The sequence below is a fragment of the Amia ocellicauda genome, chromosome 12, assembly GCF_036373705.1.
Source record: "Amia ocellicauda isolate fAmiCal2 chromosome 12, fAmiCal2.hap1, whole genome shotgun sequence".
Classification (NCBI taxonomy): Eukaryota; Metazoa; Chordata; class Actinopteri; order Amiiformes; family Amiidae; genus Amia; species Amia ocellicauda.
Genome location: NC_089861.1, coordinates 1,635,144 through 1,663,133, shown reverse-complemented (window position 1 = coordinate 1,663,133; position 27,990 = coordinate 1,635,144). Strand labels below are relative to the sequence as shown.

Sequence of the window (27,990 nt, the reverse complement as noted above, 5' to 3'; positions counted from 1 at the left end):
GTCGTTCCCATTTAAAAAGAGAGAGGAGTCTATAGTTTCATAATCTTGCCACACACAAAGACGAACAGACAAAGCCATCGTACACTACCTGCAGGGTGGGTGTGCTTTTCTCCAGGTCCCCCCAGCTCAGGACCCACACCTGGTCTCGCGATTTATCGTAGTGCAGCTTCACCGGCACGGGATCGGTGCTCACGGCCTGCGGGGGGGAAGCAGAGGAAAGTCTCAGCCCCGTCGCCCAGTGACCCGGCCCAGTGACCCAGCGCCCACAGGAATGCGGCACGTCGCCACACCAGTCTCTGCTTGCGGATGCTGGGCAAGACGGGCTGAAAGTTACTTAAAAATGCGTGTTATCTGCATGTGATATCTGCAGGATTCCTGTCTGAGGCTCTGCTGATGATTTGGGTTATAAATCCCAGTTAAACAAAATGCATTCATCCAGACCTGCTCTGTTATTTCCCAGGCTTTCGATGAAACAGAAACAGATGTCTCTGACGATGGATTTCGCACCATTTCACTGTGCGACGTGTTCGTAGCCACAGGCCAGGCTTAAATCAAAATGCTGCCTGACCCACCGGCTGCAAATTACACACTCTGTGCTTGATGGCAGGTTTGCAGTGCGTCTCCGGCAAACCCCAGGAGAGCAGCAATCAAGTGCTGGGATTGCAATTGGCAGGCGGGTCTCAATCGTGGTTGTGTCAGGGCTACAGTCAGCGGTCAAAAGTGCCACAATGCCTGCCTGGCCTTCGTGGGCTTCCTGTTGCAGAATTAACAAATGAGTGAGGACATAAACGAATCAAGGAACGGGTGGCTCTTTCTGACGGGAGGATTGCCTCTGTGTTTTGGAAGAACAGTTTCTGATGGTTCATGCTTGTGGCTCCTCTGCTTCGTGTGCCGACAGACAACCCACTGAAAGTAAGGGCAGCAATCATACAGTGCAATTAAGTCAAAGCAACGCAATTAGTTTGTCTCGGTGTGCAGATCCACAGCACGTGCAGGTCTGAGAGTGTCACCTCCTGTCCCCGTGCGCGCGTCCGTCCAGCTGCCGCGTGTGAGTTAACAGTGTTCATACGTGTGGATTGGGCACGGATACACCAGTGAGAGTGATGAAGAGGAGATGACAGGCAGAGAAAACAGATGCGTGTATCACATGTTTAGCCCTTTGAAGATGTGCCTCGAAGATTAAAATTCACTTCTTCTCCCTCTCTCCCTTCCCTAATCCGCACAGAGCGTCTCAAATGACACTTTAAACAAGAGGCAGGGCCTTTATTTATCACTTCCCTGTACAGGAGACACATCCACTGAGAGCCATTATATAAATATGGAGTGAAGGACAAGTAGGGCCAGACCAAACCACAACATTGACCTCCTCTTGAACCTCATAGCACACACCTGAACATGGTCTCGGTTTCATTTATGATCGAGGCCACTTTCTACTACTTACAAATAAAACACAATGGGGTACGAGTATGTGATTTGCGATTCACGGGTAGATCTCTGGTTTTGATCGGATTAAGTCTCCAATGGAATTTAGGCAAGTTGTGTTTCTTTACCTCTCAGACTTTAACTTGATTATGAGATATTACAGATCAGCAACAACACAGCCATCGAAACGGAATAAAACTCATTATCCCATCATTACTCCTCATGTCATGTGACGATACTCTCCTCTTTAATCAGAGAAAACACCAGCGGCAAAACGCACATTAATATTAATATCCAGATAAACGATAACGCTTTTGTTGTGAAGCTCTGTGGGTGAGGTATGACTTCTCCAATAAGGTGATGTAAATGCGAATGACTGTAATTCGGGAAGGAAATGTGTTGAATTTAACTGAAACATTACACCTCCAGGGTTTATACAAAAATCTGAAACAGAAAACAACAACAACTAAAAATACAATTGACGCACAATTACACTGACACGAGTAATTACTCACATCCTTGCCAGTACAGTCTTTCTGAGAAATAATTCAGATGAGGAATTAAGCACTTTATTATTATTAACTCTTCTCCTTCCCTGTGTGTGACAACCACAGTCCCTGGCTTCTGGGACCCCTCCGCCCACCAGCAAAACGCAAAAGTTTGTTTGCCAGTGTGACAGGAGAAGCAGGTGGCCAATTAAGGACAGCTAATCTCGGCTAATGAAGCCAACCCTCCAGGTGATGTGCTAATGACTGTGTGACTGGCGCCGATACCCGGCCCGACTCCCAGGACGCTGCCTCGGGCCTCCGGGCTCTGAAACCCGAGCTCCTCTGCCAGGGAAAAACAACCGCGCCGTCCCTGCAGCCGAGTAAACAACACAAGCCTGGCCTCCTCAGAGGACTGAGCGGTGTGTCAGCACGTTCACTACAAGAGTGCTGGGCTGGTATCTTGTGTACCGTCACGCATTTTACATCTCTGAAACGCTTCAGAAATGTGGAGAGCTGTAATGTTCTCACATCCAGGGCACAGACTAGTTTTAAATACGTTTTCGCACCCATGTTCTCGCCAGGCCCCTGTACAACACTCGTCTACTATAACTTGTGTTACTGTTACGATTCCAGGTATGTTCATCAATATGTCTCCTGCATTTTATTTCTTCTTCCGTTACTTGTCTGCTTTCTTAATCTAAACAACTACCTGGTGAAATACCGGTTATATTTATATATACAAACAACAAAAACAAAGTTATCTGCTTTTGCTGTCTTTGCACTTCCTGATTCCCATCATGCACTGCAGTTCTGCTAGCTTTTGATTACATCCACTTCTACTGCTTTCTACAAAACCTACACACCCTCCATACATCCTTTATAGAAGACAGCACCGGCAAATGTCCATCATCTGAGTCCCGCCCATACGTCCATATCAGGACAACTCTATGTATATCTTCATACAAGTCCATGCCACGAAGTTAGAGCCAAACCATTCTTTTGAATATGCATTAATTATCGCTAGTGAGTGAAGACAAGCACTCTGAGGGCCACAGACGCCTTACCTGCACAGCCTTCTGGGATTGCACATCCACGAGCAGCACTCTGTTGAGCAGTGGCTGGGTGACATAGATGAAGCGGTCCTTCACGTTCACGGCTGAGGTCCACATGCACTTCTGAGTGGAGTCACTCTCCACTTTCGGGCAAACCTCCTCCTGGAAGATACAGAAACACACAAATGAAGAGGGAAGGAGGGAAGTACTCAAAGGAAAGTGAAAGGAAGGCAGATGAAGTTCAATGTGGACAAGTGCAAGGTATTACATGCAGGTAACAAACATGTCCACTATAATTACACTATGGGAGGAATAGAACTAGATGAAGTAACGCATCAGAAAGACCTAGGAGTCTATGTGGACTCCTCACTTTCTCCATCCAAGCAATGTGGGGAAGCAATAAAAAAGTCAAACAACATGCTACGGTATATTGTCAAAAGTGTAGAATTGAGAACAAGGGCAGTGATGTTCAGACTGTACAATGCACTAGTTAGAGCTCATCTGGATACTGTGGACAGTTCTGGGCTCCACACTTCAAGAAAGATATCGCTGCTCTAGAGGCAGTTCAGAGGAGAGCAACCAGACTTATTCCAGGTCTGAAGGGAATGTCCTACTGAGAGACTGAGGAACTGAACCTTTTCACCCTGGAACAGAGGAGACTACGTGGGGACTTGATCCAAGTCTTCAAAATCATGAAAGGCATCGACCACATCAAACCAGTCCAGCAGGGACACATGCACTCGGGGACACAGATGGAAATTGGGCTTCAAGGCATTCAAGACAGAAAACAGGAGACACTTCTTCACACAGAGAGGCGTCACAATCTGAACAAACTCCCCAGCGATGTGGCTGAAGAGACAATTTGGGAACATTCAAAAACAGACTGGATAGGATCCTTGATCACTTAGTTATTAATGGACACCAAACGAGCACGATGGGGCGAATGGGCTCCTCTTGATTGGACACTTTCTAATGTTCTCATGTTCTTAAGAAACAGAGACAAGGACTAAAGAAAACAAAGTGAAGAAAAAAGAGAAGAGGAAAAAGGAAAAAGTACATAGAGGCTGTGATGCTGAGTGTCACCTGAAATTCAACACAACCATCTGACACAGAACGTCGTCGTTAATTGATATTAAACATCACACAGGGGGGTATGAATTGCTGTATACAATTCTCCTAAAAAACAACCATAACAACAACAGAAAAACACGCACAATAATCTGTGTCTTTGAGGACCCTGGACTTGGTTACACCTGGCTGAGGGCAAGTTCTCATCAGAGAGGATGAAAAGCTCAGAACCGCAGCGTTGCATATAGGAGTCTCTCTCAGGCAGCTGTGTGATCTTATTGTGTATTTGCTTCACCGGATCAGTGCAGTACGTTTCTGACAAACATCCCCTCTTTCTCTCGCTTCTTCCATAAGCAGAAGGCTGTCATTCCTGTTTCTCTTGTATCCGTTGATTGATTTAGTCTTTCCTGAAACATGAAAGCTTTTAGCCCGGTGCCAAGCATGCCATCTCCCTCGCAACCCTGCGCTTGTCATCCCCGAACGATAACCGAGTGTCAAAACGAGAGCGCGAGATGAAGTGCGCGGTTCTCTTAAAAAGCAACTCGCAGCCGTATTGTGGCATCACAACCCACAACGGCTCTTAGGAGAGTGATAACATCAGCGCTGCAGCCACAGTCACGATACACATCCGGAGCAGCGTCCCCCCGGGCTGGGAATCTGTGCATCTCTCGCCCAGAGGGAACCTGGGGATTGAACGCACGCGAGGGGAGACTAACCAGGGAAAACGAGCCGCAAAACAACACAGATCCTTTTGTTGTGAGGAGAAGGTACCTGAGAAAAGAAATGTGTTTTGTTTTTTCTAGGTTTCTTTAGTTTAGCAACATAATTCCACATAGAAAAGGACAACAAGTGTAGAGATGACATTTAATTCAGTAGCAGCGATATGTCTTCTTCAGGACATCCGTCAGGCTCGTCTCAGAGGACCAGGCCTTCTGTTCTCTCGAGTCTCGTATCGTTTGACCGTCCAGATTAATGTTTCTGAACCCCTGTACTTACACAACACATCCACTTTCCATTTGCTGTCGTGGCACAGGGTCACGTAGCCCGAGAAGTTAATAATTCAGATCTACGTTCCACTGCATCACACGCCAACGTTGATTCACATAAAATATGCAAACAACTACAAACATCTGAAAGGTTAGACGTATCCCACTCCAGCGCGCCGCCGAGCTCAGAGCCCGACGCTTCGGGAAAGAGACCCCTTTCTCGTACTGCGTTTCATCTCCTGATAGCATCACTATCGTTTGTCTTCTTTTCTTAATTCCAAATCAAACCACGTGTTCTGTGGAAGAAAATCCGTGTGCCACCATGTCCCTCCACATGTCTAAATACTGAATGCCTGACCCTCATGCTGCCGGTAAACCGCATCTCATTCATAACGGCTTAGATTCCAAGCCTCCAACCCAGACACACGTCCCTGTTTCTCGAGGCACACTAGAGAAGAGCCATCTGGCCTCGATCTCCATTCGCCGATAGGAAACTAATAAAGAATCTGATACAGGAGGACAGTTACGAGTAACACGCGTGACACATGCGGCACGAGGACTCGATTAACACATTGACGTCTAATCATATTTAAATATGCCAAGAGAACGTGTAAAAGGCTGGAAAGAACGGCTGACACTTCCACTACTCTCCACAGATTGTACTGCTCTGATCTCGGGCACTTTCTAAAATCATCTAATCATATAAAATCAGAGGACTTGGGCCTCACACAGTTATCGCAGCTCGTCTGCAAAACCGTGCGTGACTAATTAAGGAATCGGGAGGGTGAAACGAAACGAGTGGAGATTCACAGGTGTCTATATCGCCTGTCCCCCGGCAGTGTGGCAGCCGCGTGGCTCGGCCTGATGGATATTTCCTGAGCGAGCGAGAGAGAGAGAGTCGCGGCTCTGCCTTTGTTTGTCCAGTCATACCTTACAAACCGGTCAGAAGAATAAGGAGGAATGGGAAACATAAGGAGATGCGTTAATCTTCAAGTCACCGCCCGTATCACGCCTCGGTTCTCCGCACTTGTGAAGGCAAGGAGCGTTGAGAGGGGGCTGGACCTCGAGGCCTTTTTCCGTCACTGCCATGCATGTTTCATATGTACCGAGAGGAGCGGTCATGTCTAAGCCTCGCCCGGCGGCCGCTCACCTGGAGGCCCAGCAGTTTCTCGCTGGGCTTGATGTGTCTCTGGATTTCACACTCCACCGGCTGGATGACTTTAATCCCGTCCTCGTAAAACACATAGAACATGTTGCCGACACCGAGACCTAAAGCAGAAGAGAGAGAAACGTGTTATATGTAGGCGTTTCCATTGCAGATTAGAAGACCATCATTCAGAAACACTGACAGCCACTCTGGTGTCACTGAATATATATATATATATATATATATATATATCCATAACATGAGTACATATACACACACAAGCTTATTTATACATGTATATGCTCTTGCAACATACATACTTTACCAGTAAACACATCTGAGTGACTACATTTATTGTAACCGTGATGTTTTTTCCCCACACTGTCAAAGCAAAGATCTAGAGACAATAATGACTGTGTGTGTTTATTACAGGTACTGTAACAGACTCTGACAGCTGATCTTCTCACTGTGAAGGGTGAGAAGATAACGAGCCCCAATAAACGATCCTAATATGGAAAGCTGCAGAACACAATAAACTGCAGTCAAACCGCCGGGTAAAAACAATGCCACCATTGGAAAATCAGCTCCTTAGAGGTTTGTATGTCCCTAACTAAGGGGTGCAGGCTGTGGGAAGTTTCACTGTCCACAATGTGTTAGAAATATGTGACACACATGCTGATGTTTCCATCTACAAGCACAGAAAGCCAGTGGTATCGAATATGAAATACCTTCTTCTCGCCACAGAATATTTGCCACTGAAGCGTTGGGGAAAGAAGAGAGGAGAGATGGATTCAGATCAGGCAGAGATTGAGAACAATCAGCATTTGCCAAAGCAGACAAACAAGCAAACATTCACAGAAGAAATTAACTATACATGTGAGTCAGACAAATACACACATGACACCCAGACAGCAGGACGGAGGAGGCCATGGGCGGCGACACAGGCTGGACAGCGCTCCTCTGGTTTCTTGTGCCAAACTCTTCCTGTTTTATTGCCACACAGATGAACTTAATTTCCCTACAGATATGAACACTGACTGTTATGATAAAACCCAGAACTTGATGGCACATCTTTACTGGGCAAAACAACACCAACGTCAACATCTGGGTTCTTCGCATTTGTGATCAATTGCCACCTTGAAGGTATCATTTGAGTTGAGACCAAAATAAATTATTTCTGAAGTTTAGGAGGCTTCATGAAAACTGGTTAGATGGGGATTTTCTAATCACATCAACATGAAATCCAGTGAAAATGGCATACAACATCAAAACCCTACTGATACTAACAAAAAAGTTACACATTCAAGTGATAAAACGTAGAACTGAGACAAGAAAGTCATTCGGTTCCTATTACCCTCTGTGACCCTCTTTTTCATGAGGGGGAAAAAGATTTAAATAAAAGTTTTGCAAGACGCAAAGAAGTGAATCCACAAAGGAAATCACTCTTCAGTCACACAGGCTCGCTGCAAAGTGTGGTCTTCAGCAGCACCTGCTATATTTCGAAGTGTGGCGTTTGAGCTCCGCTACATTTCGAGGTTTGCAGAGTCGCACACTGAAGCCTCCTCTTAAGCCTCGGAAAATGACTTCACACTTATATACTGTGAAACAAACACGGTAATTATTGTCTATGTATTGGCGTGTAGATATCTGCAGTCCCCAGTGTCAGCACACGGGTCCCCGACAGCCAGACAACGATCAAAAGCAACTTCGCAGACGCAGGAAATCAGGCTAGAGCTGACTAAACGATGTAAGGAAACTATTAAATGAAATTGTGTGTTTATTAGGGGCGTGGGTTTGCATGCGGAATCACAGATGTCCACAGAAACACGCACACTTTCAGCAGGCGTTCACTGGATCCCCCTCTGAGCTATTGGATGTTGTCTGCTTTTCAAGGTACCACTGAGAAGAAGAAAAAACATAAAACTCCAGCTCTGCTCCTATTCACATCCAAATGGTTTGCCTTGTGGGTCCGAGCCAAGGTTCGCTGTGAATTGCAACGATTCATCACGGAGCGCTATCAGGGCGCACACGGTCGCTGAGTAATTAAAGCTCCAGTCGAGCCACATACATCATACTTTAGCGGCTCGTCAGAAATTTGCATCGCCCGGTGGCCGATCAACAGCGCGTGCGTTCGGGGCGGCACAAATGGGTTTTAAACTGGATGGAAACAGCGGGACGGCAGTAATGTATGAGCGAGAGAGCGCCTCTGCCCAGCAGCAAGGTTATTCATATTTGATTTCCCGGCCGTCGTGATGGAGTGTGGTTTATTATACCATGCTACGGGAAAAGCTTACTTACTCCGCAGTTAGCAAAGTGTCTGGCACCCGTCCACCGCTGATGCATAATAGGTAGAAGAAGTTCAAAGCAAATAATTAGCTCCCAGATTTAAATGAAAATGCGGGGGGGAGTGCTGCTCTCTGTTATTTTGTTGTTGTTCCTTTCATTCCAGCATGATTCGCAATTCGTTCAGCTCTCGTCTGGAGTGTATAGTACAGGGTCCATCGCATGAGTTTCTTTCGAATGCAGATTAAGCTGCAGTTATCGTGTATCCTAGGCTGTGCGATCTCCCTCTTTGCCGAGTTTGGTTTCTGGATGGAAATATCGAAGGCCGATACCATCCCCACGCTCGGCACCAGAGCTGCGCTCACCCCGTGGATATGGCTCGGTTCCTCCGTTGTGGCAGAAGCCAGAAGCTTCAATCTTGCTGCCACCGAGCGCCAGGTTTATAATCTTCCAAGTGATGAATTGGACTCGGGATTGTATCTTATTGTTAATTTACATGGGCCGGAGGAGGAGGGAACGGGTAGTCGAGCTAGATAGAGAGTGGGAATGGCGTTGGAGCAAGCAACGATCACAACTGGAAGATTGTGTTGAGATCTGTGTTGTGAACGAGTAATGAGACGGCAAAGTATCTGGCTGAAGCCTCCTATGTTTGGTGGAGTGGTTTCAGAGGCCACACAGCTCCAAGACCCAGCAGAGCACCAAACCACCCATTTAAAAAATAGCCACGGGGGTTTGAGAGGGACAAGGAGGAGGACATCATCTTTACAGACGGCTCTTTCATGACCCTGATGCTGAAGTCCAAGTCCTGAAAGCTCGAGTTTCTCATCACGCTGAAATTCTCAAAACACCTTGACAGGAAACTTACCGAGCGTCCAGAAGGGCACGTTTCTCTTTGCAGCATTTAATTTCACTCCCTTTCATTTCTGGTGACTGACAAGCACTGGTGTTTAGCCGAGGAGTCTGTTGTAATATCGTTCAGACAGGCATTACCCCCCGAGTGGCGGATGTGTAGGAATTTGAAAAAGGTAAACCTTTGTGGGAAGCGTCTGGCTTTCAAAGACTCTGTCTCTCTCAGCAGTGGAGAGGAAGTCAAGTTTCTGCAACATAATTCACTCAAGATTAGAGCTGGAAGCCTGCTGAGGTTTCTTTAACTTGTGCAGAGCGAACAGAAGATGTTTCTCAAGGAAGTAAATAAAAGGAGGTTATGAAACGCTATGATTTTAAAGGTAATCTGTGTCAGAGAGTTATGCAGGTGTAGCACACAGACCTGTGAATTTATTTCCGTCTTGTTTATTGTGTGTTCTTTTAACGCTGGCTGTCAGAGAAGAAAGCCACGTTTCTCCGCAGTGGAAACATCTGCGGCGATTCCTGGTTGGCATCAACAATGTCAATTTGAACAGAACGCAATCTGCAGTAAAACTATAATACAAAGGGAACCTCAGCACACAGCCTCCCTCGGTATATTTCACTGTAATACACGCTCAATACAGCACATCTCTATTGAGTTTAGATGGCAGAAACTAAAGCTAAGAGGTTATTGCCAACTGCGGAACATAAAATAAGGATGCACAGCAATATCTCCTCTTCATACTTTATAAACAAACGACAACACAACACAACAAATAATAAAACTGAACATTATGAGCCGCGCTTCTTATGCTACACATTAAGACGACCAAACGGCAGAGAGAGAATTTCATATTAATGGAAACAAAAATGCCTCGGCTGCCAGTAATCACCCAGACCTGCCCGGCTCACCTGCGAAACCTGACAATGATGTTTTCCAAGGTAAAATACACACGTGCTCTAGAATAATTGCAAGCTACAGAACGTACCCTATACTTTAGCAATGTATTGTGAGAAGCCACTTTCTACTGCTCATAATTTAAAATGTTGCTGGCTGCAGGGTGGTAGTTTGCTATTGATGGGTAGGTCAACGTATTGATTTGGCGCAGGCTTTAGATAATTTCATTGTATAACCGAGATATATTGTATAACGATGTCACAATATATATGTTTTTTTGGGGGGAAGGGTCAGGGGTCATGTGGCACTCTTTCAAATCACTTCCCGATCTGAGCCGTGGTCCATTCAAAGACATCAGCCCAATTTTAACTTCCCGAGATCAGAAGCGCGCCGGTGCTGGCGGTGGCCTTCAGACATGGGCTCGGCACTGAGAGCGGTCGGGGGAATCGGCGCTGGCAGCCCTTCAATTCCCTCCAGAGGACGTGCGGAGAGAGAAAATAATTTAGAAAACTGACTGAACGACTTGTGCTGAAGGCACTCGCGCTGCCCGTGATTTTTATTTATTTATTTCTTTAGCATCAAGGGGAAGGCGATCGATGCGGCTTTGCCACATAAAAAAAAGGACGGTTCTCTTTGTGAGGAACGCAGAGGATGGGGGGGTTTAACACACAGCCGCGGCAAGGGGCATCTGCCGACACACAGAGCCTAATTCATCTCTGAGTTGTCTCTGGTGCCGGCAGCGGTCACATCCACCACCTGCTTGAAGACAATCCTGCGCTGTGGACGAGCTCGATAAATCCTGGCCAGAGTCCAGCGCGTGCTTTTCTGCATCAAACCAGTCTGTCCCCGCCGTTAAACACATCTATTTCAAGCACGTCTGTTTGGGGCCCGTGGCTTCGTTTTCGGGGGACGTGACAGCTTTACGGTCACCAAGAGCTGCCGGGAACCTTTATGGACTATAACTCACGTGGGAAAAACGAAAGGGTTTCTAGCTGTGATTTATGGCGCCCATTTTTCTGGGGTTTGCGTTATGCATTTTAAATGCGAGCGGCCCGTCACGCGCAGATGCTTTATAATACTTATTTACCTAATTTCGCAGGGTGTCATTCACGCCTGGCACACGCCGCTCTTGTGCAGCACAAGTGTGAAGAGGCGCTGTGTGCCACTGAACCCAATTAGAAGGCAGTCATGCGTTCGTTACGTGAGAGACTAGCGATCTGGTATCTTCACAGTCTTGGAAGTGCAGGACCAGTTCAGACAGATCTCTCGATCAGAGCAGGAATCTAGGAAATCACGTGTCCCTGTGATGCTGCTTCTAAAACCGACACGACTCGAACCACGTAACCAGTCCATGGGAGAATGGGAAGCGTGATCCGCAGGCAGTTCAGACTGGAAGCCTGATCATTAAGTTAGCCGTTGTAGGGTAAGAAATTAAAACACGGCATGCTGGGGGAGAGTACTGGCCGTGCAGAGCAGGGATCAGAGAGGACTGGAGAGAGACGGGTCAGCTCTACATCGATAACATCAGTCACAGAGGAGCTGTGAGCTTTGCTTCAGTCTGATTTCAATGTTTCTGAAGTTCAGGGTTAAAGGAGCTGAATCTCTCCGGTCTGGGAAGGGAATGGCCGTGGTCCTGAAACCTCAACACCACTGATTTATTCTCCACCAACAGGGACGTGTGGACGAGAGCACATGAGGGGAAATGAGGGGGAAACACAGCCGCAATAACAACAGACACACTGCCGTCTGATTGATGCTCTAACAGCACCGCTATACCGTGACCAGCACAATGAAACCAAGGCAGGGGAAGCACACGCACACATACAGACGACACGCCAGCGCAGCGCTCTTCACACACAGTCCCCACGAGGCAGCGTGCCTTACATTGATAATAGAGAAAAGGCAGGAGAGCCAGAGATAAGGACGTCAGAGCGTGGCGTCTCCGTTCGCGGTGAGTGATTTACTGGAGAGGAGACACCGGCCCATTGAAGTCACTCTCCCAATTAACAAAGTGATTTGTTTTCAGTTGGGTTTCTTCTCTTCCTTTTTCTGAGGCGGCCCAGAAATCGTTCAAGAACTAGAATCTATGTAGGAACGGACGTCGAGTCAGCCTGAAATAACATAATTGTCCTTTTACGCAACGGCGCGCTGTACGTTTGTGCTGTACAGTCAGCAGGGTGGTGTGTGTGTCTGTCTGTGGGTATGTGAGTGTCTGCTCTGGTGTCTTTGATTGTGTTCGTGTCGCGCAGCTCAGAGGAGTCGGCTTCCTGCGTCCAGAGGGACAGCTGTGCTCTCCATCTCCTCGCTGTTTCTCAGCGTCTCTAATCAGCCATGATGTTATTGAGCCGAGTCAGACGCGCAGGATTATTCATTACTGCTCTCGGGTTCCTGCAGACGTTCTAACCTCCCTACTTAGCTTTTAGAGCTATCAGTGTTTGCAGAGGTTTATTGTTGGCATCTAAATGTAGGTATATTACTTTTTCTTTTGTTGCTGTTGTTCCTAAAACTGCAGCAAGCATCTTCCTCTCTCTCTATTTATCTGCAGCACAAACATGGGTACATCCACGGAACCCATGCTTTTATTGCGGTCTGTTCATTAGAAGAAATTAGGCTTGCAAGGTAGTAGTATTTGATATGAAGCAGTTCGAACAATCGAATACATCACAAACACTCAGATAATAAAACTTCAGATAATTCTCCGAGCAGAGGCACAATGGGAACGAATGTCATTGACAATTAACGGAGGCTCAGCTGCCCCCGCCTCGCAACCCAAAGACCTCTGTGGCCACAATAGTGCCGTTGATTGATTTCAGGAACAGAGCGGATATTTCCCATTTCTTTCCTTCCTTCTTTTCATCACACGTTAAAAATAGAAATGCAATAACACCAGTTAGCGCCTGCGTTCAGCTTCAAAGGCTTCCTCATGGGAACTGTGACCGGTCTCGCGATCCTATAGCTCGGCTGACCTCGGTTCACCTCTCGGGCCCTGACCGTGCGCGTCTCGGCGGGTCCCTGGAGGGACCAAGACACTGTTTCCATTGACAGGGCAAATAGGTTCTTCTACAGCTGCTGCACATACGTGTCGTGACGTGTTTTGCTCACCTAAGTGTCTCTCGCAAAACTTCCGCACATGACCTTTAGCCCTAGAAAACCAACACATGACTACGTGACCGGAAAATGGCATCCCGTCTCTTCACAACGCAAGCCCTGCTGCTCGTGGATGTTAATCTCCACGAAGCAGCTCTGCAGTGGGAACGAGGAACGCGGATCTCCACTGTCTGTTAACGAGCGTTTTTCTAGAAGCCGAGCTCCTTGGGATCCCCGCACATCTCTCACCGCCTCGGGGGCAGACGCTGAACACACATCACTCAATATAGGTGATTACAGGCAAACGAGACTGAATTAATTACTGTCTTTTGCAATTTAAACGACGACGCGCAGACGGAGATGTTTCATTTATAAACTGACTTATAAACTCTCTCCCATTCTGGCATTCGTCGTGCGGGTTGTAAGTGATATGAGAAAATGACGCTGATGAGTTTGAATAATTGGGGCTTGTTTTCTCTCCTCTGTGGTAAAATTGAAGCAATCTATTTCAAATCTAATTATCCCTCGTGCACTTAAAGGAGAGATTCGGCTTCCCATCTGCACCGCCGCCCAGAATGAGATCCCTCTCAGTGAGGAGGAGAAATAAGAGGACTAACTTGTGAACCCACAGTCTTTAAACTATTTGTCACCCTCACTACTGCTAATCCAATTTAAATGCGTCGACACCATCGTCAGCTTATATCTCAATGTGATCTTGTGTCCACAAACCTCAGCGATTTGTTTTTGCGTTGCAGCAGACCTTGTTGCAGTGGCAGTGTCTGTACATACACATCTTATTTCCATAGTCGCTGGCTGTGTGTTTCGCCAGGACGTGTTATCTGCCGTGTTTATTAAAGCGTGCTCGTGCCGGCAGCCCTTGAAATTGATTGAAAACCGGGAGCCGCGATATTTTCCCCGAGACGCGTTTTAAAAATGAAACGCAGGCAATTCAATTGTACAGATAAGCACGGCCAGCTGCGGTGTAGAAATGGCAGAAGCACAAAGGACAGGACCCTCTGAATTAATTTCACACGGTGACAAGCTAAACCCACTCTCTGTGCTCTTAAAGGACGGGCAATTCCTGTACCAGAGAAGATGCCTGACGGGAAGCTAAGCAGCCTCTCCCAGCAGCCCCAGCGCTCGAGGGGCGAGTGTGTGCGTTTCAATTGTCTAAATCAAACTTAGGAACTAATAGAGCCCTACGATAAATGGACCAGGTGAACACTCAGGAAACTGGTAAACAAACAGACGCACAAACAATCAAAAACAAGGCCAGTCCTTCACTTTCCCACACTGACCCCCACGCCACTTTCCTTCAGGGAGAAGGAACCGCAAACTACCCAAACAGCAGTGGCGATGGAGACTGGAAACCCTGTGAGAAACAAAACGCTAACTTCGTATACCTGACAAACTCTCAGAGTGGTGGGTTTCCAAGACCCCTGGTGCCAGCTGGTTTTCACTGTAGCACCCAGCTGTTGTTTGCCTGTGTCAGAGCCGAAAACAACAAGCTGACAAGGGTGAAATAAGACCTCAGCAAATGGCTTAACTGGAAGAGAATGGAAACCAGTAGACCCACCATCCAGCATGAGAAACCATCCGAGTTCACGAGAGCACTTCAGTGATAAGGTGTGCAATACTAACGTGTCTTCCTGGCCGAGTCCTCCACGAACAGAGAGGAGATGTCCTCGTCCACGCCGGCCTCATTCTTGGCGATGCAGGTGTAGGCGCCGGTGTCCTCGTAGCGCACATTGCTGATGTGGACCTCGCTGCCGTTGGCTGGAGCGACAGGAAGAACCAGAACGTGGTTTCATTATTCACTTCCGTCTCAAAAGGAATAACAATAATATTAAACAACAGAGAGTATCCCAGTGTCCAGGAGAAGAGCACCAGCCTGCCGTGCTTTCGTCCGCAGTGCATCGGCACACACGACTTGCACCGCTGGCAAGCCAGTCTATTTACTATGTAGCTGGAATAACGAAGAGGGTGAATTGTGATCAATTTCCACTGTGTTCACAAGTATCCAACTGAAGCCCCTTGACCTGCACACCTACAGCAGGAACACCTGTGAGAAATGTCCTCTAATTACAGCTAATTATATCCATCAACTGGGGGAAATTATGGGCTGTCAATATGAAAGGATCGGGTTCGATTTCAGCGTCTGTGGAGCCGAGTAACTCCAGAGCTGCCTCAGCTTCTGGTCCTCACTTCGGCCACGGAGAGGAAAACACGTCCACATGTATGTGTTCCACTAGCAGATCGAGATCCGGTCCGGTCGTGACACGTCAAGCTTTGGGAAGTGACCTGTCCTGCGTCCACTGGCTCTCGGACCCCATCTCTCTCTGAGCCCCGTGGTGCCCTGCTCTCTCCCACTCTCCATAGGGACCCCCTGTGCCACGAGCCGCACACTTGATGTCGGATGGGCACGTACCTTGCAGTGTCAGCTGCTTGGACAGCTTAGACGTGATGTCCATGCCATTCTTCAGCCAGCCGAGCTCTGGGTTGGGGATGCCCTCGGCGTGGCAGCGGAGGCTCGCTGTGACGCCCGGCTCTCGGGCCTGGCTCTCTGGGTACACCTGGATCACAGGAGGAACTGTGTGGGGGGTAGAGGAGAGAAAAACTCCAGTTAAATATAAAGCCGTCTCTCAGGGGGTTTCAATGCAGCCCCTGAATAGGAGGCCGGTTTCCAGAAAGAGATGCCAACTCATTCCACTTGCTGCCCGGGCATTAACATATCTCTCAATGGGAATCCATCCCATTTCCTACACCTATTGTGTGTCACTAAACAGCTTGACAAAGGTTATTTAAAACAAAAACACACACACAAAGGACAGGACCCGAAGGCCAAACATCCCGCAGTAGGCCTGGGTTTTGAGTCGAGCTGAAAGGGGGGATGATGTCACCCCGGCCGGAGCCAAAGCCCGCCAAGCATTGCCGCTAATGCGCTCCTAAAACGAATCCACCGAAACATTTCCACAACCGGCTCTGAAATTAACCGCCGCATTAAACACGAAGAGCTCAGATTGAATTAACTACCCAGAACTTATTTTCATATTACAGTCTGCACACAGCGAACAGGAAGAGCGGCAGCAGAGTAATGAGTTATTACCAGCGCCGCTTTATGGAGGTTTAATTTATTTTTCTTGTCTTATTTTAACTTCAGAGATCGCCTCCTTAAATTAGTCTGTGGGAACAGAGTGACGCACAATACAGCGAGGTGAACAGAGGGTCTGGCCGCGCCATCTGTTTTCTCTCATGTGCTTAACCTGCTCGAATCTGCTACACGCCGTTAACAAGCCTGTCGGAGCCGCAGAGAGGCGAACGCAAACTCTCGGGCAGGCCCTGTCATTGAAAATGTGTGCAATAACTTAGTATCCGTCCTGTACACATTCGCCGATAATCACACAGACATACGGAGCCACGGGCATCGTTTACCGAGACCAGAAGCGCCCCTCTTCAAAAAGAGAATAGAAAGGTAAAACCACTGCGCCCCATGCTTGGAGACTTGGGTCTGAACCCCGTGGTGAATTAGAGGATCGCAGCATTGAGGATGTGGCAGATCATCCTGTAATTCAAGACCCTGCTCAGACAAGCTGCTTATTCAGCAGGAAGTCAAGCGTCCCTCGCCTAATTTTTAGCTGGAATATCGCTTCAATTTTGATTGAGAGTCACGGGGCCAGCTTTGTGCCATCATGCTCTCTGGGCTTCACTCTTAAATTGATGTTCAAAATAGAACCATCATCATAATCGCACGTGGTCGTAAGTGGCACGTCGGTCAGAGCAGAGACAGGCGCTGGACCGCAGTTCTCGGAGTGCTCGACCGCCTGTCTCCCCACCATGTCTGTAATCAGCACCTACGGTCAGCTAATTTATTTTTAACCAATTGAAAGGAGATCTTATCTTCAACTACAGTTTAAATGGAAGTCAGAAGTCATTATGCATTTAGATGTGAGTATCAGCGAGGAGACATTCCTCTCAGGATTCGGACCTCGCTCCCTCGCGTGCAGGGAACGAGGCTGCTGCTCTCACCGTTGACCTGCAGCATGTGGGTCTGAGAGGGCTTCTCGTAGCCCTGGGCGTGGCAGCTGTAATTCCCAAGGTGGGTCGTGGTGGCCTTGGTGATGTACAGAGAGCCGTCGTCTCCGTAGTCCTGGGGAAGACACAGATGGAGGAAGAGAGGAACGAAGAGACAGAGAAAGAAAACACGGAAAAGTTAATTTGCAGTTCTTACATTCTTCCCAACACACTATTAAACAATCTAGATAGAATAAGAGATAAATACCAATAAAATTAAATACAAACGTGAGAGCATGTTGCATCTATATCAAGCCGGTTGATTACTTTCAATGTTTTGTCAGCCATTTTTCCCATTTTGTGATAATTAGCTGCCTAAAAGCAATAACTTTGTGCCGAACTTTGGAGGACGGGCGATGAATCCTACTGTCCCGTTCCACACACTGCTGAAACAGCTTCCTGCTCCAATCCAGAGATGTTTTGCTTTAATAGGACACTTTCATGCACTTTCTTGCACTTTTCCAGTCCCAGTCTTATTAAATGCAATAATTTTAAGGCTATCCAGGTTAATATGTTACTGTTTGCAATGACAAAATGAGTCTAAATGCAAAAGGAGCTTCAGGAAGAATATGACAACTAAAATCACAAAATGGCGGCTTTCTTCACGTCCAGGAAACGGCACTGAGTTGCGCATTAACAACACATCTGGATGAATAAATAAATACACACGTCAAAGTTCACACTAGAGAGACTATGTCAGGAAGAATATAAACTTACTTCTAAGCAGAACATCATTAAACAGACGAGACGGGAGGCAGGCGGAAAGGCATTAAACTCGCGCATCCCTCCCCACACTGAGCTGAGATCTTGAAATTGCTTTGAGTGGAGAAACATTTCTCCTCCTTCGCTCAAGTGATTTTTCGTTTGTTTGTTTTTGGCGGATAGAACCGTTTTGAAGGTTAACGCAGAGCACGACTTCTCAATGGGAGAGAGTCGGTTCCCCCAGGAGGTAGATTTACTTTATCCCCCCCCACACCTTTCGTGGAGAGGAATGCCGAGCACGTCCAGGCTGTCAACATCGTTGTGCCGGGCTGCGGTCAGCGGTGAGGCGATGAAAGGCGGCATCAGAAGATGTAATGTTTTAAAACCCCAGTGATGTAGAGCAGATTGCACAGGGCACTTCTAACCATGCCTTAGGCGACGTGATGAATTGCGCTGCAGGAAAACTCGCTGAATTCTGCGGAGTCCTTGAGTTATTCCTTCGGGGGACATGGAGGAGAGGAACGTGCAAAACATGGTGAAGGAACGGAGGTGTCGCCACCGGAGAGACTTCAATCTGGACTAGAGGTTTCATGTTTTATTGTTAGCAGGTTGTGTTAGTTTAGTGGTTTTCTTTAAAGCCAAACCTGCCTTTATCCCCCCAAATACCACACATACTCGGATCCGTCAGTTGAACTGAACCGTCAGATTCCATTTCTAAAACATTCTCCACGTTTTCCCCGCTCAAATATTAATCGACAGCATCCCTACCGGCATGGGTTTTGACCCTAACACCACACTATACCGACAGACACACAACCACATGTGCGGAGCTGCAGTCTCTATTATAATGTCCATGGGGCATTAATTCTCCACCCTTTAACTTCTAAAGGGGCTGATGACTCCGATGGCCTCAATCAGGAAAACGATTACAAGCACGATTAATAACTGCCATCAAGCGGTTTGTTTTGTGAAATTGCGCGCGTATCATTAATTCATGTTCACGACAGATTCAGGGAAATTAAGTAATGTGTGCGGCATATGTGCGGAAGTGCCGCCGTTATTATTGTTAACGAGGGTGCTGCGATCGGGTGCGCCGCAGCCGAGGTCTCCGGCCCGGCGCATTCGAGAGCCACTGAGAGACGGCAGCTGCCTCCAATCTCTCCGCCTGTCAGGGGACACACGGGAGGCAACAGCCCGCGACAGGGAAGGACAACCGCCACGAGATAAAACAAACCCACAGAAAACAACACGACAGAAGAGTACAATTAACCAGTTCTGAAGAGTGGGTTGATTACAGAGAGAGAAGGAGAGAGAGAGAGAGCGAGAGAGAGTGAGAGAGGTACAGGGAGAGGGAGAGAGAGTGGTCTATTTTCAATCATCTGTGTACAGCGGAGGGAAGGAAGGCGATCAATCAAGCCGCAGGTGAAGTATGACTGAGCCGAAGTGCATGCAGTTTGGGAAGACAAATAGGTGTCTGTTATCAGAGCGACTGTAAGCAAAATCTGCATCCAGCCCAGTGGGAAACCATCATTAGTCTCCAGGGCACCAGGCCCGATGCCTCGTTTACCTTTATTATTTGAAAATGGCTAAAAGAGTGGTGTTAGAAAGTTTAAAAAGGCAGCGGCATCTCAACAGACAGAATATCTCGTGCCTTTCTGAAATCCCGAGGGATTCACCTGCTCTTTAACTCAGAGGAGCAGACATGAATCATCCAGAGACTGTCAGATAAAATAATAGCATACAACATTAATAATGAACACACTGATGAGAATTGCTCTGGTTAGATCTCGTAACACGGCTTAAACAGAGATACTTTTCCAGGAAACGTTCAAGTTGGAATAATAATTGAAGGAGAATGAATAAGAAGAACGTCTCCTGTTATTAAAGATGAAAACAATGGGATAAATGACTCCGGAGCCACAGAAGATGGGGATACGGATTCGCAATTAAGACAACGATCATACACTGCTCAAAAAAATTAAGGGAACACGTAATCATCACAGTATAAAACCAAGTCAATTAAACTTCAGGGATATCAATCTGTCCAGTTAGGAAGCCTAAGCGATTGTGAATCAATGTCACCTGTTCTGGTGCAAATGAAAGTGACAGCAGGTGCACTGGAGAGGCAACAGCAAGACAACCCCCAAAAAGGTTATGGTTTTGCAGGTGGTGGCCACTGACAATTGCTCTCTCCTTATCCTTCCTGACTGATTCTTCTCTAGTTTTGTGTTTTGCTAGTGTCCTTGTCACTACTGGTAGCATGAGGCGGTACCTGCAGCCCATTCAGGTTGCACAGGTAGTCCAGCTCCTCCAGGATGGCACATCCATACGTGCCGTCGCAAGAAGGTTTGCTGCGTCTCCCAGTACAGTCTCAAGAGCCTGGAGGAGATACCAAGAGATGGGCCGTTACACGAGGAGAGCTGGACAGGGCCGTAGAAGGGCATCAACCCAGCAGCAGGACCGGTATCTGCTCCTTTGTGTGAGGAGGAACAGGAGGAGCACTGCCAGAGCGCTACAAAATGACCTCCAGCAGGCTACTGGTATGCATGTTTCTGACCAAACTGTCAGAAACAGACTCCATGAGGGTGGCATGAGGGCCCAACATCCAATAGTGGGACCTGTGCTCACAGCCCAGCACCGTGCAGCTCGATTGGCATTCGCCAGAGAATGCCAGAATTGGCCCGTCCGCCATTGGCGCCCTGTTCTCTTCACAGATGAGAGCAGGTCCACACTGAGCACATGTGACAGACGTGAAAGAGTCTGGAGTTGCCGTGGTGAACGTTATGCTGCCTGCAACATCATCCAGCATGACCGGTTTGGCGGTGGGTCAGTGATGGTCTGGGGAGGCATATCCTTGGAGGGTCGCACAGACCTCCACGTGCTAGCCAACGGTACCCTGACTGCTGTTAGGTACCGGGATGAAATCCTCAGACCCATCGTCAGACCTTATGCTGGTGCAGTGGGTGCTGGGTTCCTCCAGGTGCAGGACAATGCCCGGCCTCATGTGGCCAGAGTGTGTAGGCAGTTCCTGGATGCCGAAGGCGTTGATGACATTGACTGGCCCTCACGTTCCCCAGACCTGAATCCAATTGAGAACCTTTGGGATGTTATGTATCGGTGCATCCGATGCCACCAAGTAGCACCACAGACTGTCTAGGAGCTCACTAATGCCCTGATCCAGGTCTGGGAGGAGATCCCCCAAGACACCATCCGCCGTCTCATCAGGAGCATGCCCAGACATTGTCGGAGTGCATACAGGCATTGGGGGCCATACACACTACAGAGTCACATTATGAGTTGCAGTGATGATATTCACGCAAGTTGGAACAGCCTGTGATTTCAATTGTTTATTTTCAGTGTGAGTTTGTGAATCAAGCCCTCAATCTGGTTTCCATTGACTGTTGTTATGTCATTTTGTTCCCAATGAATAACACAATGTACAGTAAAGATTTTGATCTTTAATATATTTCGTTCATCGAGATCCGATGTGCGATTTAAGTGTTCCCGTGGTTTTTTTGAGCAGTATATTTGCTTTTATTAACACACAGAAATGCCGAGAGAGGGCAGGAGCGCTGGAGACCTGATGCGGCCGGCGCTGCTCGTGGTTTTCGTCTCCTTGTCCAGACGCTCTCACGGCAGCTCATGAACCGTGCAGGGCAGTGTTGGGCCGCGAGGCTCAGAGTTACACAACGCGGTCAGATGGCTGATGCTGCGATACTTCAGTGGTGACATTTGGAGGCATGTGGAGTCATTCCCAATAGACCCTAAATGCATTCAGTCTTGTGTATATCAATTTTTCATTGCAATTTGGTCTTATGAGCATTTTAACTCACTCTCTCTCTCCCTCTCCCTGTCTCTCTCTTCCCCATCTCTCTCTCTCACCCTCTCCCTCTGCCTCTCCCTCTCTCATTCCTGTCTCTCTCTCTCTCTCTCTCTCTCTCTCTCTCAATCTCTCTCTCATATTAATCTACATGATTGAATACACTAAAGGTCTAACAAAAATGATTCCACATACCTCTAAATATAACCATATCTATGCATTTATATATAATCAACTGCCTGGATGGAGGGATCCTCAAGATGTTTTTTTATATATCTTGGGATCCATTCGATAGCTGCTTTAGTTCATCTCTGATCTGTGTTTCTTGCTGAATGACATCACTTTGTGTTCAGATCCATGTATTACATATTCAGTCTCCTTCTTATTCCAAACCTTGACATCCATATCATCTCCACGCGTCTTTGTGTTGTTCGGAGTTTGCGAGACGTTTGCAAACACCCATGTCGATACAGACGCACACAGTGGGTATCCCAGGCAGACGGACACAGTGACACACACCGCCAGGGCAAATCAACAGAGATGAGACGCACATCTCCGCCCCGACGTCTTTATCCAGCCAAACAAGTGCAGACACACAAGCAAGACAATGTGTTAGTGAGAGGTTTTGTCCCGGTGTGTCTGTGTGGACGTGATGATTATTGATTTCTTTATTCACAGTGCAACATGAACAGACAATTATTAAAACAGAAAAGTGCTGCATCATCACGTTCTGCCAAAGAACCACAGTGTCGGAAAGCCATAAAGCTAATGAACCGATTTACACTGCTCTTCTAATAATCTCACGACAATGTCACCAGCAGGGATCCGTGTTGATTCATTAACTCTGCGCTTCAGATAAGCCTGTTCTGAGGGATATCTGGAGTGTTTTTCCCCCGTTCTGGAATGTGTTACCTCTTAATCTGATGAGGTCAGGCGTTAAGTGAATGTAGAGCAAAGGGTCCCAGGAGGAGAAGTCATTCAAATTGGCTAATTGGCTGTTTTTCATCGCGCTTTGTTGATTGAACAAACCAGGAGGAGCGTTTTACAATCCGTGACACGGAGGAAAGCTGTCAGGGTATCTGAGGTGCCTGTGTGAGCGAGTCTCCTTTAAGACACGCAGCTCTTCTGAAGACAGTGACCTTTCTGCGAGAGACGGGCCTGGTTACGGCGCTGACTGCGGTCTGGTTCCGGTGTGACGACATAAAAAGCCAGCGCAGCTATTAGGAGCTCAAATGCCCTGGAGGGGAGATTAGGCGGAATACTTCATTAGCTTTATGGGCTGTGATCGTGCGTGGTAGACAGCGGCTCACAGACACACCTACCTCCGCGGGAAGTTGTAAAGAGGGCGGCAGTATCTGTTGGGAGAGAGTGGAGTTGGAACGAGAAGCACGTTGCGTATTAGGCACAGAGGGAAGGTCAGGAAGGGACACACACACGCACACAAACATATACACACACACGCGGCATTCACTCCGAACCGTCCCGGAAAGCAGCAGACATGTCGGGAACTATTCTGGTTAGCTACACAAATCCTAAACAAGACTAGGAAGTGAAGAATGACATCCACACAAACCTTATGTTTCAATAAACTGCAACACTTTCTCTTGAAGGGATGCTACAATGTTTCCATAGACATACTGGCAAACAGAGGTGATATCGCTGATATCGCTGATATCGCTCACTATCCAAGAGAATGGACAGAAGAGGCTTGCCGAGAGCGAGCTGTCCATTTACGTGCACCGCTTCCCTGCGCTGTCGATGTGCTCTGCTGACACATCGGCGTGTTTTTCATTGGTGATGCAAGCCCGTCACAGCAGAACAATGATACAGCTGTTAAGAAGCGAATTTGCATATAAGGCAAGTAATTGAAATGCAGATTGTTTACAACGCCAGGTAGAGGAGGAAACATCCACAAAACCAGAAGATGAACCCTCGATGAAAACTATGCAACATAACACGGTCAGACGGACACAGTTATGTCTATACGGTACAATTTGTTGTCCTGAACATGATAGACGAACGTAGCTCTGATTTTGTAATTTCCCTTCACTCGCGTTTCATATGAGCCTAATTAGACACAGCGGCGCCAGATGGAGCCCACCGCCCGGCCTCCCCCTCCTCAGGCCGAACCTGTCAGAAAGTAATTAAATTAGCCACCATGTTTGTGCCGATCAAAACATGCGAGAGAGTGACGGACGATGTGCAGAAGAGGATGATTGTTGCTGCATTTCTAGAGAGGACGCTCCCCCTCAGAGATGCAAACCTCAATCCCTCAGCTCTCCACAAAAACCTGCACCGGATGAGTGGAGAGGTGCGTTTATGTAGTGAACTGCATCTTAAAAACGCAGAAAGGCCGTGTGTGTGTGTCTCTGAATAGACAGGGACTTCCCTGTGCTGTGTGAAGCATTCATGGTTAGAAGGTGCCTCAGATCAGTTGTTTTGTGGCCATTGTTGGACAGTTGGACAGCTGGTCCATTGTCTGGCCATTGTCACCTGTCTGTTCCTCTATTGGTGGAATGGCAGTTAGCTGGTAAATAACAGTGTGTGCCAGTGTGGTAAACTATGCAGTACAATAAGCATAGTGTAGTAACAGCACAGTGAAATTGCAAATTGAAATTGCATAACAAGAAATTAATCTCCAGAAACGCACGCATTAAAAACGTTCTTTTCTGTGTATTTATTGACGGGCAGATGCCCTGACCCCAGGCAACATCAGTCCTAATTATCGGGCCTACCTGAACATTGCCGTGCTGCGCGCCTTCATCTCCGTGCGTCTTTATTTGTGATTTCTAGATTTGGGCAGACGGAGTTTGTGTTCCACCTGTACGGACCTGTTTTGTTTTTGTTCTGCTGTGAGGTTTCTGCGTTGGAGAGAGGCTATGTATATCCCCACATTTTCCAGTCTTAAGCTGTCTTATGTTGCACCTCCTGCCTCCTTCTACATCACTTGACTTGGGAGTCTCTGCCTCTGATGCAACAATCAGCCCAGTCTTACGCAATCAGTCCTGTCTTGCTCTCCCAGCAGCGTCTCCTGCTAGGAGGGATGGGGGACTCAGGGGGCGGGGGGGTAAGAGGGACGTCTGACAAACAGGAGTCCAAGGAAGCGGCGCCGTCCACCAGAGACGGCACACACACGCACATGCACACACACACACATACATGCACACATGCACACACACACATACACACGCACACACACACAAACACAAACACACACACACACACGGGCACGAACAGAGAGCGACGATTCACACACATCATGTGGATAGGACTGGAGGCGCACACCGGGGGGATTATTACAACGGCAATTAGAGTGAGTGAGAGTAAACACAGTGGCTCCCCCAGCAGGACTAACACACCTGAGATCAGGACACAGATCCTGTCCATAAACACACACACACACTCACGCACACGCACACGCACAAGCACACACTCTCACTGTCTCTGTCTAACACACAGACTCCCTCTCTCTGTCAGACACAACTGACTCTCTCTCTCTCTGCCACACTCACACTCACACTCACGCACACACACACACACACACTGAAGCCCAGTGAAGTCTGTCTTCCTTGTTTGGTTGCTGTTGTCAATCTGCTCGGCTCTCTCTTTATGCTCGGTTGTTCAGCCTCATGAGACGTTAAGGTTATAAATACATTATTATAAACTTAACTAATATAAAACATGTTAGCAGAAAGTAACATATCTATCATTGCCTCAAGGTGAAAAGAAAACACAATTGGAGCAGGTGACAGAAAATTAGTTAGAGCATTAACATCCCAAGCTTAATTTAGTGCTGGGGACTTCATTTAGATGTCAATTAAGGCTAATTGCACATCCTATAAAGTATTCAGTCTGCCTCTCTAATGATATGCCCCGATCCTCTGGGCTGGATACTCACGTTGATGTCCTCCAGGTCCAGGGAGTTCAGGACCACGTTGTTGCGCTTCCAGACGATCGGGGGTCTCTGCTCTCCCAGGATGCCGCAGGTCAGCACCGCGCTCTGACCAACTGTGGTGGTGGTGAGGCTCACGGCCTGGTCCTCAGGCAGGGTCAGCTGGAGCACATCTGGGACGGGAAGACAGAGCGGGGAGTGAGAGTCTGACGGTGTGTGTGGCTTTGACAGGAAACAGAACAGTCAGAGGGAAATGCGAGGCGGGCCAGGGGGGTGCGGGGAGACAGTGCATTTCCAGAGCCGGATGTCTGCGATCAAAGCACTTTGTTTACATTCATGGAAGCTGCAGAAGAGGTGCTTGATCGATGTTATATGGATGCTGAGGAAGGGGCTCGATAGGGCGGCCGATCAAGTCACAGAAACCAGTTCATCTTCCTGAAAGTCACACTGATAACGTCTAAATTGTCTTTGTCTTTCAGAGAAGGATTTGAGGAGCAGCAGGAGCGTGCGCACAGTGGCAGCACACTCCTCTCCATACGATATAACCTCCCCCCCATACACCCAGTTGTGTCACATCTTTGAGTGCATTAGGACGCACTTCGCGAGCATGTCACCCATCCACAGCACGATGCCAGCGCACAATGAACGCACTTCCACTCTGCGGCGCCTGGCTCACTGCTGAGGTCAGGCGCTGCTTTTGCATTTGTGTTCAAAAAGAATGCTGTGTAATTAATGTGTGTTTATTGGCACAAAGGACTTAATTAAGAAACAAGCAAAGGCATACAATATCAGATGCGAGAGGGGGTTATTGACCCACCAGCCGTTGAGCTCCTGATTTCAGTGACTTGTATTCTTTACTACTGGACCGCGGTGTTTTAGAAGTCCATTGTAAAAAAGACACACATAAAAATCACGGATACAGATCTGTTTCTGCTCCATTTCCTGTTTCAGGTCCTTCCTGCGATCGTTCAGGTTACGCGGCTGCCATCGTGTTTGCTTTCATACGCACGTCTGATTTCGATGGGTTAATTGACCGCACACACAACACACACACCAACCTCCACATCCACACACACACAGCCTAAAACAGACCCTGTTAAAGGCACAAACACATCTAGAATATAAGACAGTTTCCAATCGAGAGGAGGCCATTTGCCCCATCGTGCTCGTTTGGTGCCCATTAATAACTAAGTGATCAAGGATCCTATCCAGTCTGTTTTTGAATGTTCCCAAATTGTCTCTTCAGCCACATCGCTGGGGAGTTTGTTCAGATTGTGACGCCTCTCTGTGTGAAGAAGTGTCTCCTGTTTTCTGTCTTGAATGCCTTGAAGCCCAATTTCCATTTGTGTCCCCGGGTGCGTGTGTCCCTGCTGATCTGAAAAAGCTCCTCTGGTTTGATGTGGTCGATGCCTTTCATGATTTTGAAGACTTGGATCAAGTCCCCACGTAGTCTCCTCTGTTCCAGGGTGAAAAGGTTCAGGTCCTCAGTCTCTCAGTAGGAAGTTCCCTTCAGACCCGGAATAAGTCTGGTTGCTCACCTAGCATCTAAACATGCTTCACTGTTAGAAGACAATGCTGCGTTACACAGGGAATGGAGATGCTCCACCACGGCTGACTACATCACTCACCCCAGGGGTAAAATTACGCTACAGGTTGCGTTCCCTCAGTCCGCAGGGCTCTCACATCCATCAGTCTGTCCGGCTGTCTGCAACATATTCACCCGGCACAGCCTGACCGAGAGGCAATTTTTCATCTCCAGCAGGAGAGCCTGCTTCCTCGCATTTATAAAGCTTAAAGGGACGGGAACATTAACTGAGGTCAAGTGACTTGCTCAAGGTCAGGGAGTGAATCAACGGATGAGATGGAATTTTCCCTAGGGACCGCAGCAGTGTCTCTCCGTTACTCTGCCAGACCAATTACGTCCTGCGAAACCACACAGATGCGGCGCTGGAGATGAAAAATGCAGGACGTGCTGCTGGAGATACAAGGAGGTACACAAGACCATTTAATTAGGTGAACTCTTTACTCGCATCGTTGTGCCAGACGTCTTGTTAGGTTTAGAAGAAGACGACGCTCCGGGGTCCGACAGCGCAGTTTCATCTCTCAGTCGGTGACGTCGTGTCAAAGTTTATCCCCCCTGAGAACGACCCGTGTCAGATGCCATTAATATTAACACTGGAAACAAAACAGAGCCAAAGAGAGAAAGACTGAAAGGAAAACTAATGGAG

At 47.7% G+C, this 27,990-nt stretch overlaps 1 protein-coding gene across 4 annotated transcripts in view; it reads right to left on the bottom strand.

The window, feature by feature from the left end:
- The window catches only part of fstl5 (follistatin-like 5), a 140,499-nt gene that overhangs the window by 7,746 nt on the left and 104,763 nt on the right, over window positions 1–27,990 (bottom strand). The window contains exons 7-15 of one of the 4 annotated variants that reach the window (XM_066718038.1): window positions 25,769–25,935; window positions 23,193–23,225; window positions 17,304–17,424; window positions 15,706–15,867; window positions 14,919–15,053; window positions 6,892–6,918; window positions 6,167–6,285; window positions 2,975–3,124; window positions 89–196 (exon numbers count right to left, since the gene is read on the bottom strand). In XM_066718038.1, the coding sequence (XP_066574135.1) occupies window positions 89–196; window positions 2,975–3,124; window positions 6,167–6,285; window positions 6,892–6,918; window positions 14,919–15,053; window positions 15,706–15,867; window positions 17,304–17,424; window positions 23,193–23,225; window positions 25,769–25,935 (1,022 nt within the window). The remainder of the gene's footprint in view (window positions 1–88; window positions 197–2,974; window positions 3,125–6,166; window positions 6,286–6,891; window positions 6,919–14,918; window positions 15,054–15,705; window positions 15,868–17,303; window positions 17,425–23,192; window positions 23,226–25,768; window positions 25,936–27,990) is intronic. The other 3 variants (XM_066718039.1, XM_066718040.1, XM_066718041.1) reach the window with 3 other exon arrangements.